General features: G+C 33.9%; 2 protein-coding genes across 5 annotated transcripts in view; one reads left to right on the top strand and one right to left on the bottom strand.

Moving 5' to 3' along the window:
- The window catches only part of LOC115890872 (protein bowel-like), an 82829-nt gene extending 76220 nt beyond the window's left edge, over window positions 1-6609 (top strand). For 2 of the 4 annotated variants that reach the window (XM_030911247.1, XM_030911229.1), the window contains 6 exons: window positions 3541-3630; window positions 3872-3961; window positions 4203-4292; window positions 4534-4623; window positions 5222-5305; window positions 6471-6609. In XM_030911247.1, the coding sequence (XP_030767107.1) occupies window positions 3541-3630; window positions 3872-3961; window positions 4203-4292; window positions 4534-4623; window positions 5222-5305; window positions 6471-6513 (487 nt within the window). In that variant the 3' untranslated portion in view covers window positions 6514-6609. The remainder of the gene's footprint in view (window positions 1-3540; window positions 3631-3871; window positions 3962-4202; window positions 4293-4533; window positions 4624-5221; window positions 5306-6470) is intronic. The other 2 variants (XM_030911235.1, XM_030911240.1) reach the window with 2 other exon arrangements.
- Window positions 6610-7644: 1035 nt separating this feature from the next.
- The window catches only part of LOC115890867 (NEDD4 family-interacting protein 2), a 29673-nt gene continuing 22793 nt past the window's right edge, over window positions 7645-14524 (bottom strand). The window contains exon 6 of the mRNA XM_030911221.1: window positions 7645-7871. Coding sequence (XP_030767081.1) covers window positions 7768-7871 — 104 coding nt within the window. The 3' untranslated portion in view covers window positions 7645-7767. The remainder of the gene's footprint in view (window positions 7872-14524) is intronic.

The following is a 14524-nucleotide window of genomic DNA, read 5'->3' as shown; positions in this document are numbered from 1 at the left end:
ATAAGCATGATTTAACGAAAGTCTTTGGAACTATGAATCTAGGAATAAGCTACAAACTTAAATATGAAGGCCGGCTTTTATACTAGAAAATTTCGAACCATGGTTGAAACAAATAAATGTAATAATTAAATTGATGTGATACATACCTGCTATTTTTGGAATATATTAATATATTGATAGAAAGATTGTTTCAATTAGTATTACTTCAGATAGTTTTGGCATTTTAGGTATGTAATTGTGCACTTAATTTAAAATGTATGCTGTATAATTAAGGTTTGTATGTTATGGAGTGATTTTTATACAACAAATTTATTATTAGTTGAATAAAAAGAAGTTAATACCACATAGTACAAGTAAAATATATTTTGCTCTGCAATTTAATGGTATATTTTGTCATTAAGTGTCATAATGTTTAAGTATCATTATTATAAAAAAGTTATACTGCTATAAATTTAACATTGAAATAACGTAATTATTGTTATACATAAATTAAGTAGGCATAATTTTACCTCGACAATATGTAAAACTTCAAATGAATCTTAACAATTTTATGTCATGTATAAAAATCAAATTTAAATCACACACTTTTATTTATAACTGACAGTATAAGACCAAATTTTTAAATATAACTTTACATGCTTACATTATATTGTTAACTTTTTATTAGTAATTACAATATGAACCAAAAAATATTAATTAATATCAATAAATACATAGAAACTAATCTATTTAAGTCCATGAAAATAACTATATAGTTAGCATATGCATAAACAACATTCTTGTTATTAGGATCAAATTTATTTGAGCTTTTTTTTCATTGTTTTGATTAATATCCCTGTTAGTCCTGACTGGTAAAACCATATAGTATTATTTACAAATATACTCAGGGTTCCCTATTTAACCCCGTGTGCAGTTTCTGTGCCGTAAGAGAAAGACAACATAACCCAGCTCCATATTAAAACTGCATAAGTCTATTTCACCCGGATATGGATTGAACTGCGATTGCGCCAAACTCCGATTGATTGTTGTTTTAGTTCTATTTGGATTACTTTTTATTTGTGCGCGTAAAAGAGTGATTTTGTTTAGTTTATTGCTTCCAACTATTTTTTGATATTTTTCCAACTCCATGATAATGTGTTATAAATAATAAAAATATAAATAAAATTGAGAGGTTAGGTGAAATGTCAGTCAACCACTTCCCTTTAAAAATATCGACCAATGAAAACTTCTTCAGGTGAGGCATGCGCAGTTAAATGAATATCCGGGTGAAATAGACTTATGCATAATTCCATATTGCTCTTTCACTGTTTGGGCTTCACTTTTTGGAGATTAGGCTGAGTATATTTGTAAATAATACGTATATGGGTAAAACCACCTGAAGCGATGTCATCCAAATCTATATATGTATCATAACATAACTTATTCTTTTAAATAATTATCCTTCCTTTGGTCTGATGATAATATATTGTAGATTTATCTAAACTTCTTACTGCAAAATGTTGAAAACTAAACTACACTAAACATTTTAGGGAATAACTTCGTAGAGATTTAACTTACTTACTTAGCATCCTTTTTAAATTATATGTATGGTAGTTTGCAAGTAAGGTCTTTGTCTTGTTCTAGATTAGATTTCTAGAGGTGGATCTCGGCCTGACCCACTGCGACCTTCTCAGATCTATTGTGGTCTTGTTTTGTTCTATAATGAAGTTTTATGTACCAATAGGTTATACTACAAATAAGATTGTTAAAAATATTCACTGGAGCATAAATAAATTCAATCCACTACCTAACGTGTATTGAATATCGACGATGTTAGAAAGCACATCAAATGGCGGCCTTTTCTTGTAATACACATTTCTTCACTAAAGATATCGACGCCTATACATTATTAACTAATAAATTTGTAGCATTTTAGTGGCTTTGTAATTATTTTAAAATATGTGGATAAATATTTTTATTCTGAATTTGACAGCTTCTCAACAATTGACATGACAAATTCAGTCAAATATGACATTTAAACAGTCCTACCACTACCAGTTTTTGCAGAAATACCCCAAAAATCCGCCATATTGGCGCCAATAACATTGAACAAACCAATTGCGGTACTTTATATATCTAGGGACTTTACCAAACTACCATCGGACGCGACCCCAGGTGGCGGATAGGGGAAATAACCGCTGACCAAAATTGGAAAAAATTCCTGTACTTTGAAACTAAAAGCACTGCCTACCAACTTTTTATTAACATATTCTAGTATGGGCGGCTATAATACGTGCCTCCCGGCACCAATTTTTTTTGAAAACTTGAAAAAATGATGATGATTATAAACTAGTTTATAATCAGATGATGATGATTATAAACTAGTTTATAATCATCTGCTGATGATGCTAACATGGTTAGCGAAACGCGCGTCCAGTGTAAAAGTAAAAGTGTTTTGGTGTATCGTGGTGATTTAGTGTTTTTATTTTGCATCGAAATTGAGTGTGAGTGGACTAGTGTCATGCCTATAAAAAATTTCGCCACCTTTAGCTTCACCAGCAGTTCTTTTATCGGTATTTATACATTTTATTATTTATCCTTTTTTAATAATTTACAGTATAGGCGAAGAGAATTTTTATGATAAAAAAATGTGCTGGCAATGTTGCCAAATGGAATATAATTATCACATTGTACCTTTTTTAATGCAGTGTAGAACAATCGGTTATTGTATCATAAAATATAGTGACATAACTTACACATCTCAGAAAAAAAGTTATTTTAATATAGGTATGACAAAATTGTAAATCTAAATGCATTCATGCTTATACAGAGTGAGTCTTGTCAATTAGGGTGACGAGGTCTTCTCCAGCGAAATACTCATTAAACCTTCAAATCAGACGGCCATTGTCTTTTAAGTTATCTTGTAGGTACTGGTTCAAGTAGAGGCTGATGTAAGGTATTAGTGTGATTATGTAGTCTATTGAAATGTGTTTTGCTCCGAGTTTGGATAACTTCTTTGACGTGCAGAATTTTTCAGTCTTCATGTAGAGTATAGAGTATGATTAGAGACATAATACCATGGTGCGTCTGTTATCATCCATAGAATTTTGGATTGACTCTTTTGTATTAAGGCTATATAATATTTGATTTACTTACGCATCCCCAGAGTTCTGCTCCATATGTATTATTATGGTTTTATATAAAAGAAGTTTATTCTCCATAAGTCTTTTATTTTCAAATCTATTTGCTTACGTTCCTTTACTGTTTATTCTTTCCAGGTAAGCTGGATACTAAGCTTACCTAGAAAGAAGTCTAGATAACTCTCAGTAAGTGTAATATTATTAATAAGAATGGCAGAAATAAGACGAGGTTGATTTTTGACAATTTTTTGAAACAATTTGCTTAATATCATTTTAATAGGACCGATAATCTTAACACTTTTTAGTTTAGCAATTTTTAATATTGTTAAAGGTCTAAATGTTCCGTAAAGTGTAAAAGTTAAATATAGTGTAAAAAAGTTTAGTCTGTTGTCTGATTTATTTTGTTTTGGTATTGTTACAGGGTATCAGAATCATCTTTACAAACTTCCTCACCTAAATCTCAAGAACATGAACATGAAAATTCGGATACAGAAAATTTAGACAACTCTCAGTAAGTGTAATATTATAAATAATCAATCCAGAAATAAGACCAGGTTGATTTTTGACTATTTTGAGATTAAAAAATAATTTGCTTAATATCATTTTAATAGGGCCGATAACCTTAACACTTTTTAGTTTAGTAATTTTTAATATTGTTAAAAGTCTAAAGGTTCAGTAAAGTGTAAAAGTGGAATATAGTGTAAAAAAGTTTAGTCTGTTGTCTGATTTATTTTGTTTTGGTATTGTTACAGGGTACCAGAATCATCTCTACGAACTTCCTCACCTAAATCTCAAAAATATGAACATGAAAACACGGATTCAGAATATTTAGACAACTCTCGGTAAGTGTAATATTATTTATAATCAAGCCAGAAATAAGACGAGCTTGATTTTTGACTATTTAGAGATTAAAAAAGAATTTGTTTAACATAATTTTAATAGGACCGATAACCTTAACACTTTTTAGTTTAGTAATTTTTAATATTGTTAAAAGTCTAAAGGTTCAGTAAAGTGTAAAAGTTGAATATAGTGTAAAAAAGTTTAGTCTGTTGTCTGATTTATTTTGTTTTGGTATTGTTACAGGGTATCAGAATCATCTTTACGAACTTACTCACCTAAATTTCAAAAATATGAACATGAAAACACGGATTCAGAATATTTAGACAACTCTCGGTAAGTGTAATATTATTTATAATCAAGCCAGAAATAAGACGATGTTGGTTTTTGACTATTTAGAGATTAAAAAAGAATTTGTTTAACATAATTTTAATAGGACCGATAACCTTAACACTTTTTAGTTTAGTAATTTTTAATATTGTTAAAAGTCTAAAGGTTCAGTAAAGTGTAAAAGTTGAATATAGTGTAAAAAAGTTTGGTCTGTTGTCTGATTTCTTTTGTTTTGGTATTGTTACAGGGTACCAGAATCATCTTTACGAACATACTCACCTAAATCCCAAGAACATGAACATGAAAACTCGGATACAGAAAACTTAGATAACTCTCAGTAAGTGCAAAAGAGCCTTTACACTATCCCCGAAATGTTTTACGAAATATTTCTGGAAATACTTCGTGTAACATTTCGCAAAACATTTATGGAAATACTTTTAGAAGTAAATTCAAATATAAGCTCTATTGCTTGTTTTTATTTTTAACCCAGATTAACAATAAAAACAAACAACCAATCAGGGCGCGTCTTGATCTATTTCGGGAAACGTGGAAATTCATTTTTATAACACGGGCTTATGTTTATCTTACTATTTATTGAAATAGCACAAAGCAATCAAGGTCAAACGTTGTGGTGGCTTCAGAAAAATAAGTAAATGTGGAGTATGAATAAATATCATTAATTTGTAATGGAGTGTAATGTAATACCACTATATTAAACTGGTACTGGTATTGTGGAATATATCTCAACATAAAACGAGATGTAATTAACGAGACTTTTGTAGGAGATTGTAGGACCGATAACCTTAAAACACTTTTTAGTTTAGTAATTTTTATTATTGTGTAAAGTGTAAATGTTGAGTAAAGTGTAAAAGTTGAATATAGTGTAAAAAAGTTTAGTCTGTTGCCTGATTTATTTTGTTTTGGTATTGTTACAGGATGTCACAATCATCATTTCAAACTTCATCGTCAATATCTCAAGAAAAGGCACCTGAAAACTGGGAAAATTTTAATAGTTCAATGTAAGTGATATAATATACAGGATGTCTCAGAAATAAGTGCAAGTATTTTAACTGATAGTATATTTCGACCCTAGAAACACGCCTATGAGGTTGTTTTGCGAAAAAAATTGTTGAAAATTTAAAATTTTTCTTGACATTTTCCGGGAAATTTTAAAAAACATTTCAGTGCCACTTGTTTATTCGCCTGAGATTTCTCTACGGTCTATCTAAACCTTGCAGTGTTGCAACCTCCTATGTTACCCACATTCTACATAGTTCTATATTTATAAATTGGCAGACAAATTTCTACACAAAAAATTAGGAATGTTAAAAATGCTTTTATCAGTGCTCATTAGTAATAATTCTAAAAAAAAACACATTAATTATTTTTAGTACTTACTGTTTCAATGAAAACTTAACAAAAATCACCGAATATTAACTTAAACATTACCTTTATGACGTTTACGAAAATCTTTGTTATGCTGCAAAATAACTTTATTTTGGAATAACTTTAATGAAATTATTCATCATAATACATGTTTCACTCAACAATTTTAAATACGTATTTTGTTTTTTCGCAATTTTTTCGATGTATTTCGACAATGCCATCGACAGCCAACCGTTCGTCAAAAGTGCCGCGTGTTAACTGGTTCTTTGAGACGCCGAGTCGCGCTGCCGTGTCGAGCTTGCGTCATGCAACGATATTAAGCGAGGTTGCCGTAGTTTCAACAATTTCAAATTCAAGACATTCCAAGCAGTTAAATTCGTATTAAATTTTAAAAATAAAACAGAGAAACATGAAAGGAAACAAACAAAACAAAAATGAATTGATTGTAACTACGGCAACGTCGCTTTATATCGTCGCATGACGCAATGTCGGTGTGATGATTAATAAATCACAAGTGATGACATATTATAATCTAAAAACTCAAAATTCGCAGCGACTATTCGCAAAAATTAAACCAGTTTCAATATTACCGCCCCCAGATTTTAAGCTACGCGAATTCGCAAAATATTAACAACTTTCTGCCAATTTTGCCGCCTATGTATTTTTTTGAAATCGACCATATAACAACATTCGCAATTCGCGTGTATATGAACCTACCTTTAGCTGAAGTGGGTCACCCATTATAGTAGAAAATTTTTCTGTTGTTTAGGGCTTTATTTTGTTTTTGAATTGTTTCAGAGAACTACAATCACCACTTCGGACTGACTCACCCACATTTTAAAGAAACGAAATTGTTGATTAAACAAAATGAAGAAAATGTGAATAATTAACTGTAAGCGTTAAAATGTTGATTTTTTAAATATACATGATGACAAAAAAGGAATTGAATTAGGATTTCTTTAATACAACCTCTATGTCATTTTGCATGTAAAATTATATGGTGAATGTCACTATTGTCACTGATGGTCATAATTCCCAAACCACCGTGACACCGTTTTTTTAGATCATACGGTATTGTGCTGCCACTTCCAGTTTAACAGCACAATTAGATATACAGGGTGTCGATACAAATTTCAAATAATACAAAATAATTTCGAATACGGTTACGGTTCCGCGAAAGTAAACATAAAAAATAGTTAATACAACTAGCAGCATTCCCTCTTTATTCCAATACTCTCCAATACCTACTGATTTATAATCCAAGAAAATAGGCCTTCAAATACAAAGTTTTGGTAAAAACTTGAATTTTTGATATGAGTTACCTACTTTGAAAGATCTAAAAACGAATTATGAAAGATTTTTTTTAAATTCACCCAGAGTAGGGGTGAACTAAATATAAATAAAATTATTTTTTCGAAATTTCAGAGAAACGGTAAGAACTAGAAAAAAAGCTCAAATAAAAGTTGTGGAGCGTTTCTAAAGAAGTTCTTCCGCGAATTCTACATAGAATTGATCTCTATACATTTTTTTAACCGAGATAGCTAGAGGATGATAGTAGAAATGTAAGTTGCTGAAAAATTCATATATTTTTATTCAATTTGCTTGGAAAATTATAAATTTCAATTAAGATTTTTTTTTAAATTCACCCCGAGAAGAGATGAAAAATATAAATAAAGTGTTTTTTTTAAATATCGGAGAAACGGTAAGAAATTTCATTCAACGGTAAAAAAATGATTCAATAAAAGCTGTTCCCGAGCTTCTAGCTACCCTATCTCGGTTAATTTTGATTTGAGCAAAAAAAGTATATCGACCAATTTTTATGTAGAATTTGACGCTCTACAATACCGGCACCGAAGAGCAGTCTCTCTGGATTCGTGTCCATCGGGACCTACTACTCATCTCTGTACCAGTGTAATTCGAAGATCACCAATCTTCCATTTTTTATGATATTCTCTAAATCAGTTACTATTAGTGACAATGTTAATTAATTTTTATTTAAACAGGAATGATTATGATATAATTATACATCTAATGTAATATAAGGAAATACATAAAATCACAATAACAATATCTAAAACTTTGTAAAGCCTAATATCTAATAGAAAAATAAGAGTCTTTCTTGATGACTAGCAGAGAGCATGTGCCAACCTCTTTTGATGCTTAAATATTGCAGAATAGCCCTTATACAGATTATCAATCCTGAAAAAAAAACATATGATTAGCATTTTTTAAAGAATATATTAATTACTTGATAATACAGGGTAGCCAGGAGTTTGGTTTGGAAAAACACAATAGGCGATTTTTGGATTGAGATTGTCGTTTCAATATTTTTTATAGTCTATAATTTTAATTTTCTATGATCTATAATCATTCGGGCAATAGCTATGCACTTTTAAAAAATGCTTTTATCGATATATTCAAATAAAAAAAAATGATATTTTCAAAGTAAAGTCTATTCCAAAAACACTATAATGTTATTTCCTGTTATAGTGAGTGGGTTTTGATTTATGATCATTTGTAGTATTTTCTCACAACATTTATTGTTACAACATACAACATTCAAACCAAACCAAACTCTCCTAATTTTTTTTACAATTGACATTTGAGAAAAAAGCCGTTTTCACTGATAATATCACAAGAGCTTAAATTATTTTCGGAAATTTTTTTGAGGGCACGAATATTTTGAAAATTTTCCTTTTTATTTACAATTTTCCTAAAATATTCGTGCCCGAAAGAAAATTTCCAGGAATAATTTAAGCTTGCGTGGTATTCGGTAAGAAAATTTCACACCTAAATTTGAAAAAAAAAATATTAATCCAACATGACATTTTAAAATAATTTCAATTTGTTAATAATACTAACAAATATTATTATATTTTTAATTAGTTACATCAAATGCTAAAACTCAAATGGGTAATATTTCAATATATAGACATTGTAGTTCATTCACATTATGATTGTAGATCTTATGTTTACCTTTTCAACTGTCAAAAAATTTCCACTAAAGTTTCGTGGCGCCTCGAAAAAATTTCTGGAAATTTTTTCAGTTGCCATGGTAACTAGTCAACATTAAAGCATGTTATTGGTTGAAAAGTAGAGGTGTGAAATTTTCATAAAAATTTTTGCTTGCTCTAAAATGGTTAATTCCATTTAAACTTTTCCAAATTTCCATACCGTTTTAGAGAAATTAATAAAAACATGAAAAGATCCTGGAATTTTTAAAAATCAAAACGCGTTTCTAAAATAATATAAGTTTGTTTTCATTCTTCAATAGATTGTTATTAAAAGAATTTTAATTAACGTCATATTTGTTGCTGTTTTAAAATGTTAAAGAAGCACAAAATTTATTTAGTTCGATACTACGAAAAGAGTAATAAGTTATCGCAAAATGGTGATACTTTAACAACAGCAAAAAATATGACGTTAATTAAAATGAATAATAACCATCTATCGAAGAATGAAATTGAAATTACGTTGCCATAGCCTTTTGACATCCTTTTGATTTTTTGGACTTTTGAAAAAATTGAACCATATTTTCACCTTTTTTAAATTTTAAAACTGTATGGAAATTTGGAAAAGTATAAACAGGGATTAACCATTTTAGAAGCGAAATTTTTTATGAAGTATGCATTTTTGTCAAAATTTTAATAATGAAAAAGTTTTTCCTCATGTAAAGACAATCCAGGGACATATTGTATTGTTACGGATTCCGTGGGTCCACTAATTTAAACTCACGATAAAATACTTAACGAATTTATTTTCTCACTTTATACACAATTACTAACTTATAACACACAACAAACTAACTATTTATAAGATTCCTTCACCAAATTGTCCGATTTTCAATTTCCACGCGGTATATTCAAATTTCAAAAACTGTCTCAGTTCGATGGCTCCGGCTTATATACTCTATTGACTGCTTCTCGAAATTTCCCAATTCTCGGAAAGCGTACTTCTTCATACCAGACAATTCCATTGTCTGATTCCCCTTACTTCTCGACTTGACTAAAAGATGGCGCCTGAAAAAAGTCTTTTTAATTTCTGGCGGATACGTTGCGGTTGTGCAGGCAACCAGTAATACATTTTTAATTTCTGGCGGATACGCCATTTTTCTTGACATTGCCCCCTTCTCAAATTTGATCGTCCCGATCAAGGTTTCCTGTCTGGTATCTCTTCAATCGATCCAGATGAACTACTTTCATCTTACTTCTAGGGCTGCGTTGAATCCGGTACACAACATCATTTATCCTCTTGATGACTGTATAAGGACCTTCCCATGCTGGAGTTAACTTTGGGGACCTTCCTTTCTTGCGCTGTGGGTTATACAACCATACCCTATCGTCCTGTTGAAATCCCGTAGAATTAGCTCTGAGGTCGTAACGAGCTTTCATCCGGTCACTGGCTAGCGTAATCTTACTTCTCACGGCCTTATGAATTCCCAATAATCTTTCCTTCCTAACGATTCTTTCGAACGACAGTCCAACGTTATCTTGTTCCATTTTTCCTCCAGATCGAGTACTTGGTCCTTGTCTAGCTGCGCAAATCTTACAACGTTGACACCATTTCTTAACATCTTCACAATAATCCACCCAGTAAAAAGGTCTCTCAGCTTGCTCAGGGTCTTGTTTACCCCAAGATGGGCTCCAGTTTTACCACCATGAATTTCTTCCAATACCTGGGTGACTTTCTTCCTTGGTACCAGTAACTGAGTTGTTACGGTCCTGCCATCCGCACTTTCCCACGTGCGCTTTAACAATCCATTCTCAATCACCAGTGAATTCCACTGAGCCCAGAGAGCTTTGAAAACCAGCCCTCTGTCCGCAATATCCTGCGACGGTGGTCTCTCGCCGTTACCTTCCTTGAGCCGTAGTATTGCTCCGATGTCTGGATCTTCCATTTGATCTTTCCTCAATTGTAACGTCGTCCATTGTTCGTCAGTTCTCAGTTTAAAATTCTTTACTCTGATAGTGCTTTCGCGATGTTGCATTTTCTTGTCCAAGGTAGCTCGTCGTCGATCTAGGTCGTTGTCGATAATTTGTACCCGTCCTACACGGCACCCAGCGGTTTTTAGTTTCCCGAACACAGTCTTCTTGGTATCACCAGGTATCATCACAATTTTCGATGATCTTTTTTCCATATTTCCTGGTCTCTTCTCTTTAGATACAGAAAATTCCTCATTTCCGATTTTCAGGATGTTTCTATGGTGATCGAACGAAAAACCATGTTGACTGATCACATCCATACCCATGATAAAATCATCTTCAATGTCTGCCACTAAAACGCTATGCCGAAACTTCAAATTCCCTAACTCCAGTTCTATGAAAGCCTCTCCCGTACAACGGCCATTTCCCCGTAACTGTACGTAAATACACTCTTCTTCTAAGAGGCATCATCTTCAATCCTTGCACCGAGTTAGTCCGCACCAACGATACCATAGCGCCTGTGTCCACAGTCATTCGAATTCTTCTACCATTGACCTTCCCGTTGATCACCAAACTGTCAGCGGTTTTTCCTAGACTCCTAACGGAAAACATCCTAGGGGCTCTGTTTTCTTCAGCCAATACTCGCTCATTAGTGTTGATTTCCTGGTGCCTATGTTCTCTCGATGGTAAACGGAATCGCATTTGGACGCGGCAATCCCGTTTGATGTGGCCATTCCTGCCACATCTATAGCAACTTATGTCCTGGGATCTTCCGATGTGCCGATGTTCTCTGGATGGTGAATGGAATCGCATTTGGATGCGACAATCCCGTTTGATGTGGCCATTCCTGCCACATCTATAGCAACTTATGTCCTGGGATCTTCCGATGTGCCGATGTTCTCTGGATGGTGAATGGAATCGCATTTGGATGCGACAATCTCGTTTGATGTGGCCATTCCTGCCGCATCCATAGCACCTCATATCCTGGAATCTTCTTTGGTTCTCTGTCTGGGTGTTGTTGACTCTCTTGTTCACTAGTAATTCACATAGTTTATTAAACATCTCCTCCAAACGTATGTGAGAACTCTTTGGCTGTTCCTCAACCGTTACCGAGCCTATCTTCGGTTTAGGAATGGCGCTAAATGCAGCTTCTATTTCCAGCGCCCTGACGAGTACTTCGCTGCTGGTAGAAAATCGCGATATTTGCAGCGCCCTCTGTAATTCATTGTCCCTCAGTCCGCTGATAAAGCACTGAGCAGCGAGTTCCTCCCTAAATCCTTCCGGTGCTTCAGGATACGCTAGGTGTACCAGCCGACGTAAGTCTGCTTCAAATTCCTGCAGACTCTCTCCGGACCTCTGCATGCGTGTCTTGATCTGGGCCTGGTAAAGTTGGCGTCGATGTTGGTCGCCATATCTTCTGTCCAGTGCAGCGACCAAAGTTTGGTATTCCTGCTGTTGGGCTGCAGGAATAGTTTGCAGGAGTTCCAGGGCAGGGCCACGCAGCGCGATGACAAGTGCCGCTGCTTTCTCCTGGTCAGTCCATCCATTGGCAGCAGCCGCTGCTTCAAACTGGCGGTGGTACATCGTCCAGGTGGTTTGTCCATCGTAGGTCGGGGCCTTGAGGTTCGCAGTTCCATGAACGCCAGGTGTTCTTACTTGTGCCTTGGTCTTCTGTAGGTCCATCTCTAATTTTTCCATTTTCTACTGAAGGCGTTCCTCAAGATCTTCTACGACTTCTTGAAGGTGATTTTGCTGTTCCTGGCAACGTACTTCCAACATTACTTGTTGTTCCTTTTTCATATCCTCGAAGTTTTTGTGAAGTCGAATTTCCTGATTTTCTAAAATTTTCTGAAGCCGGTCCTGTTCTTCTTGCTTTTCTCTCTGAGGGTACGAACATAGTGGAGGCAGGTTTCTGCTTTCCGGCAACCAGCGCCGTCTCTGGGGACCTATTCTTGACCACAAATCGCTCACATCTCGCATCTCCGAAAAAGCCATATAACAATACACGTGATGCGTAACTTTGTGTATATGCCGTGTATTGTTATATGGCTTTTTCGGAGATGCGAGCAGGGTTCGGAAGTAGTTAATTAAGAGAAAATTTACCTGATTAACTAACCTAACCTAACCTAACCATATCCAAACGCCGCTCTCGCCGCGCCGGCACCCGCACATAGGGGTATTTGGTCTATAAACCTGGCCAAAAGTGAAATATTTTTATTTTCATTTTTTTATCTTAACTGAATACAAATCTATAAATACTAAATGTAAGCGCGTTTATTAGCTTTTTTTAAGTCGTAAGTTGACTATCAAATAAATAATATATTTCAATTATAAGTATGAATTATCTTGAGTGTATTCTGAAAATTTCTAAGATTATAAAATAGTGGAATTGTTTGTAGTGCTTTTTTTGCAAATTGTTTATAATAACTGTCATGATGGATACAGAGCCAGCTGGAAAGTCCTGTTTTATGCCATATTTTTATTTTGAAACGTTTCCTTCTATTCTATTTCTTTATAATGTTTCATATTTAAAAAAATCAGAGGCATTTTTATAAGGTGTAAGACTATTCGGCAATATTCCGCATGGAAATTAGTATCCGTTCAGTGCTTAAAGTCTCCAGCTTTGGAATATGTACAAAAATCTTGCCAATATTTGCCACTGCCAAAAAAAACATTGATTTAAATAGATTCTTAAACGAAATAGTCTTTACCCTATAACACCCATCCTCGCTCAAATATCCATATTAGCACCCTCTCCTCTAATAATTAATATTACTAGCAAAAAAGCAAAAAAAAAATAAAACATAATTTTGGCCAACTTTTAGTTCTTAATACCCTCTGTGCGCCGTCGGCGCCTGCAAAGGCAGAAAGAAATAAATTTTCGTTCCGGTAAAAGCGAGAACGCCGATGAACGCTGGTTGACGGCTCCTACCTGCTTTCACTGTGAACTAGCCGATTTGATAACACGCTTTAATTTTTCAAGGTTATAAGCGCGAGGCGGCGGCGGCGCGGCGCGGCGCTACTATGTAACCATATACAGGGTGTCCCAGAAATACGTGCAAGTATTTTAACTTAACTGGTACTATAGTTCAACCCCAGAAACACGCCTATGAGGTTTTTTTCTAAATATTTTTTTTTGAAAATTCGGAATTTTTGAAAATATTTTGGAATTTTTTGCAATTTTTTAGTTTTTATTTAAAAAATAATTTCTTGATAATATGGCAACATAGGTAGTAGATTAAATTTATAAGAAAGAAAATCCAGAAAAGATCCAGTGGTTCTCAAACAAATCTCGAAGTATTGGAAAGAATATGTAAGGACCAAGAACTATTGACTACAATAAAACGACGAAAAGCAGCATATTTTGGTCATATTTTTCGAAATAACAAATATAGTTTCCTACAGCTGATCTGAAATAACAAATATAGTTTCCTACAGTTGAGGGAAAGATTGAAGGACGACGAGGCATCGGCCGTAAACGGTTTTCCTGCATGCGGAATTTGCGCCAGTGCCATGGTTTAATATAGGAGAGGCAAGTGCATTTATCCGTTTGGCTCAAGACAGGGAGGAATTCCAATTGATGGTCGCCAACCTCCGATGAGGAGAAGGCACATGAAGAAGGTTCTCAAAATTTGAGCAAAAAATCATTTTTTTGGAAATTTTCAAAGTAAAATAATACCCTCCGTTATTTTGGACTTATTTGAAAAACGATAAAGAGAACATGTGTTTCTTTTATCGAGATCTACCACCCGTTAAAATACTTGCACTTATTTCTGGGATACCCTGTTTATAACAATACACGTGATGCGTATACGCAAAGTTGCGAACGATGTCAAGAATAGGTACCCAGATTGGCGCTGGCTACCAGAAAGCGGCAAACCTGCTTGCACTATGTTCGCACACTGACGTCGCTCCTCCAAACGAATTTCC

Source organism: Sitophilus oryzae, unplaced genomic scaffold (genome assembly GCF_002938485.1).
Source record: "Sitophilus oryzae breed Bouriz unplaced genomic scaffold, Soryzae_2.0 scaffold_1178_pilon_pilon, whole genome shotgun sequence".
Taxonomy (NCBI): Eukaryota; Metazoa; Arthropoda; class Insecta; order Coleoptera; family Curculionidae; genus Sitophilus; species Sitophilus oryzae.
Note: the sequence above shows the minus strand (reverse complement) of the source record. Positions and strands in the feature narration are given on the sequence as shown.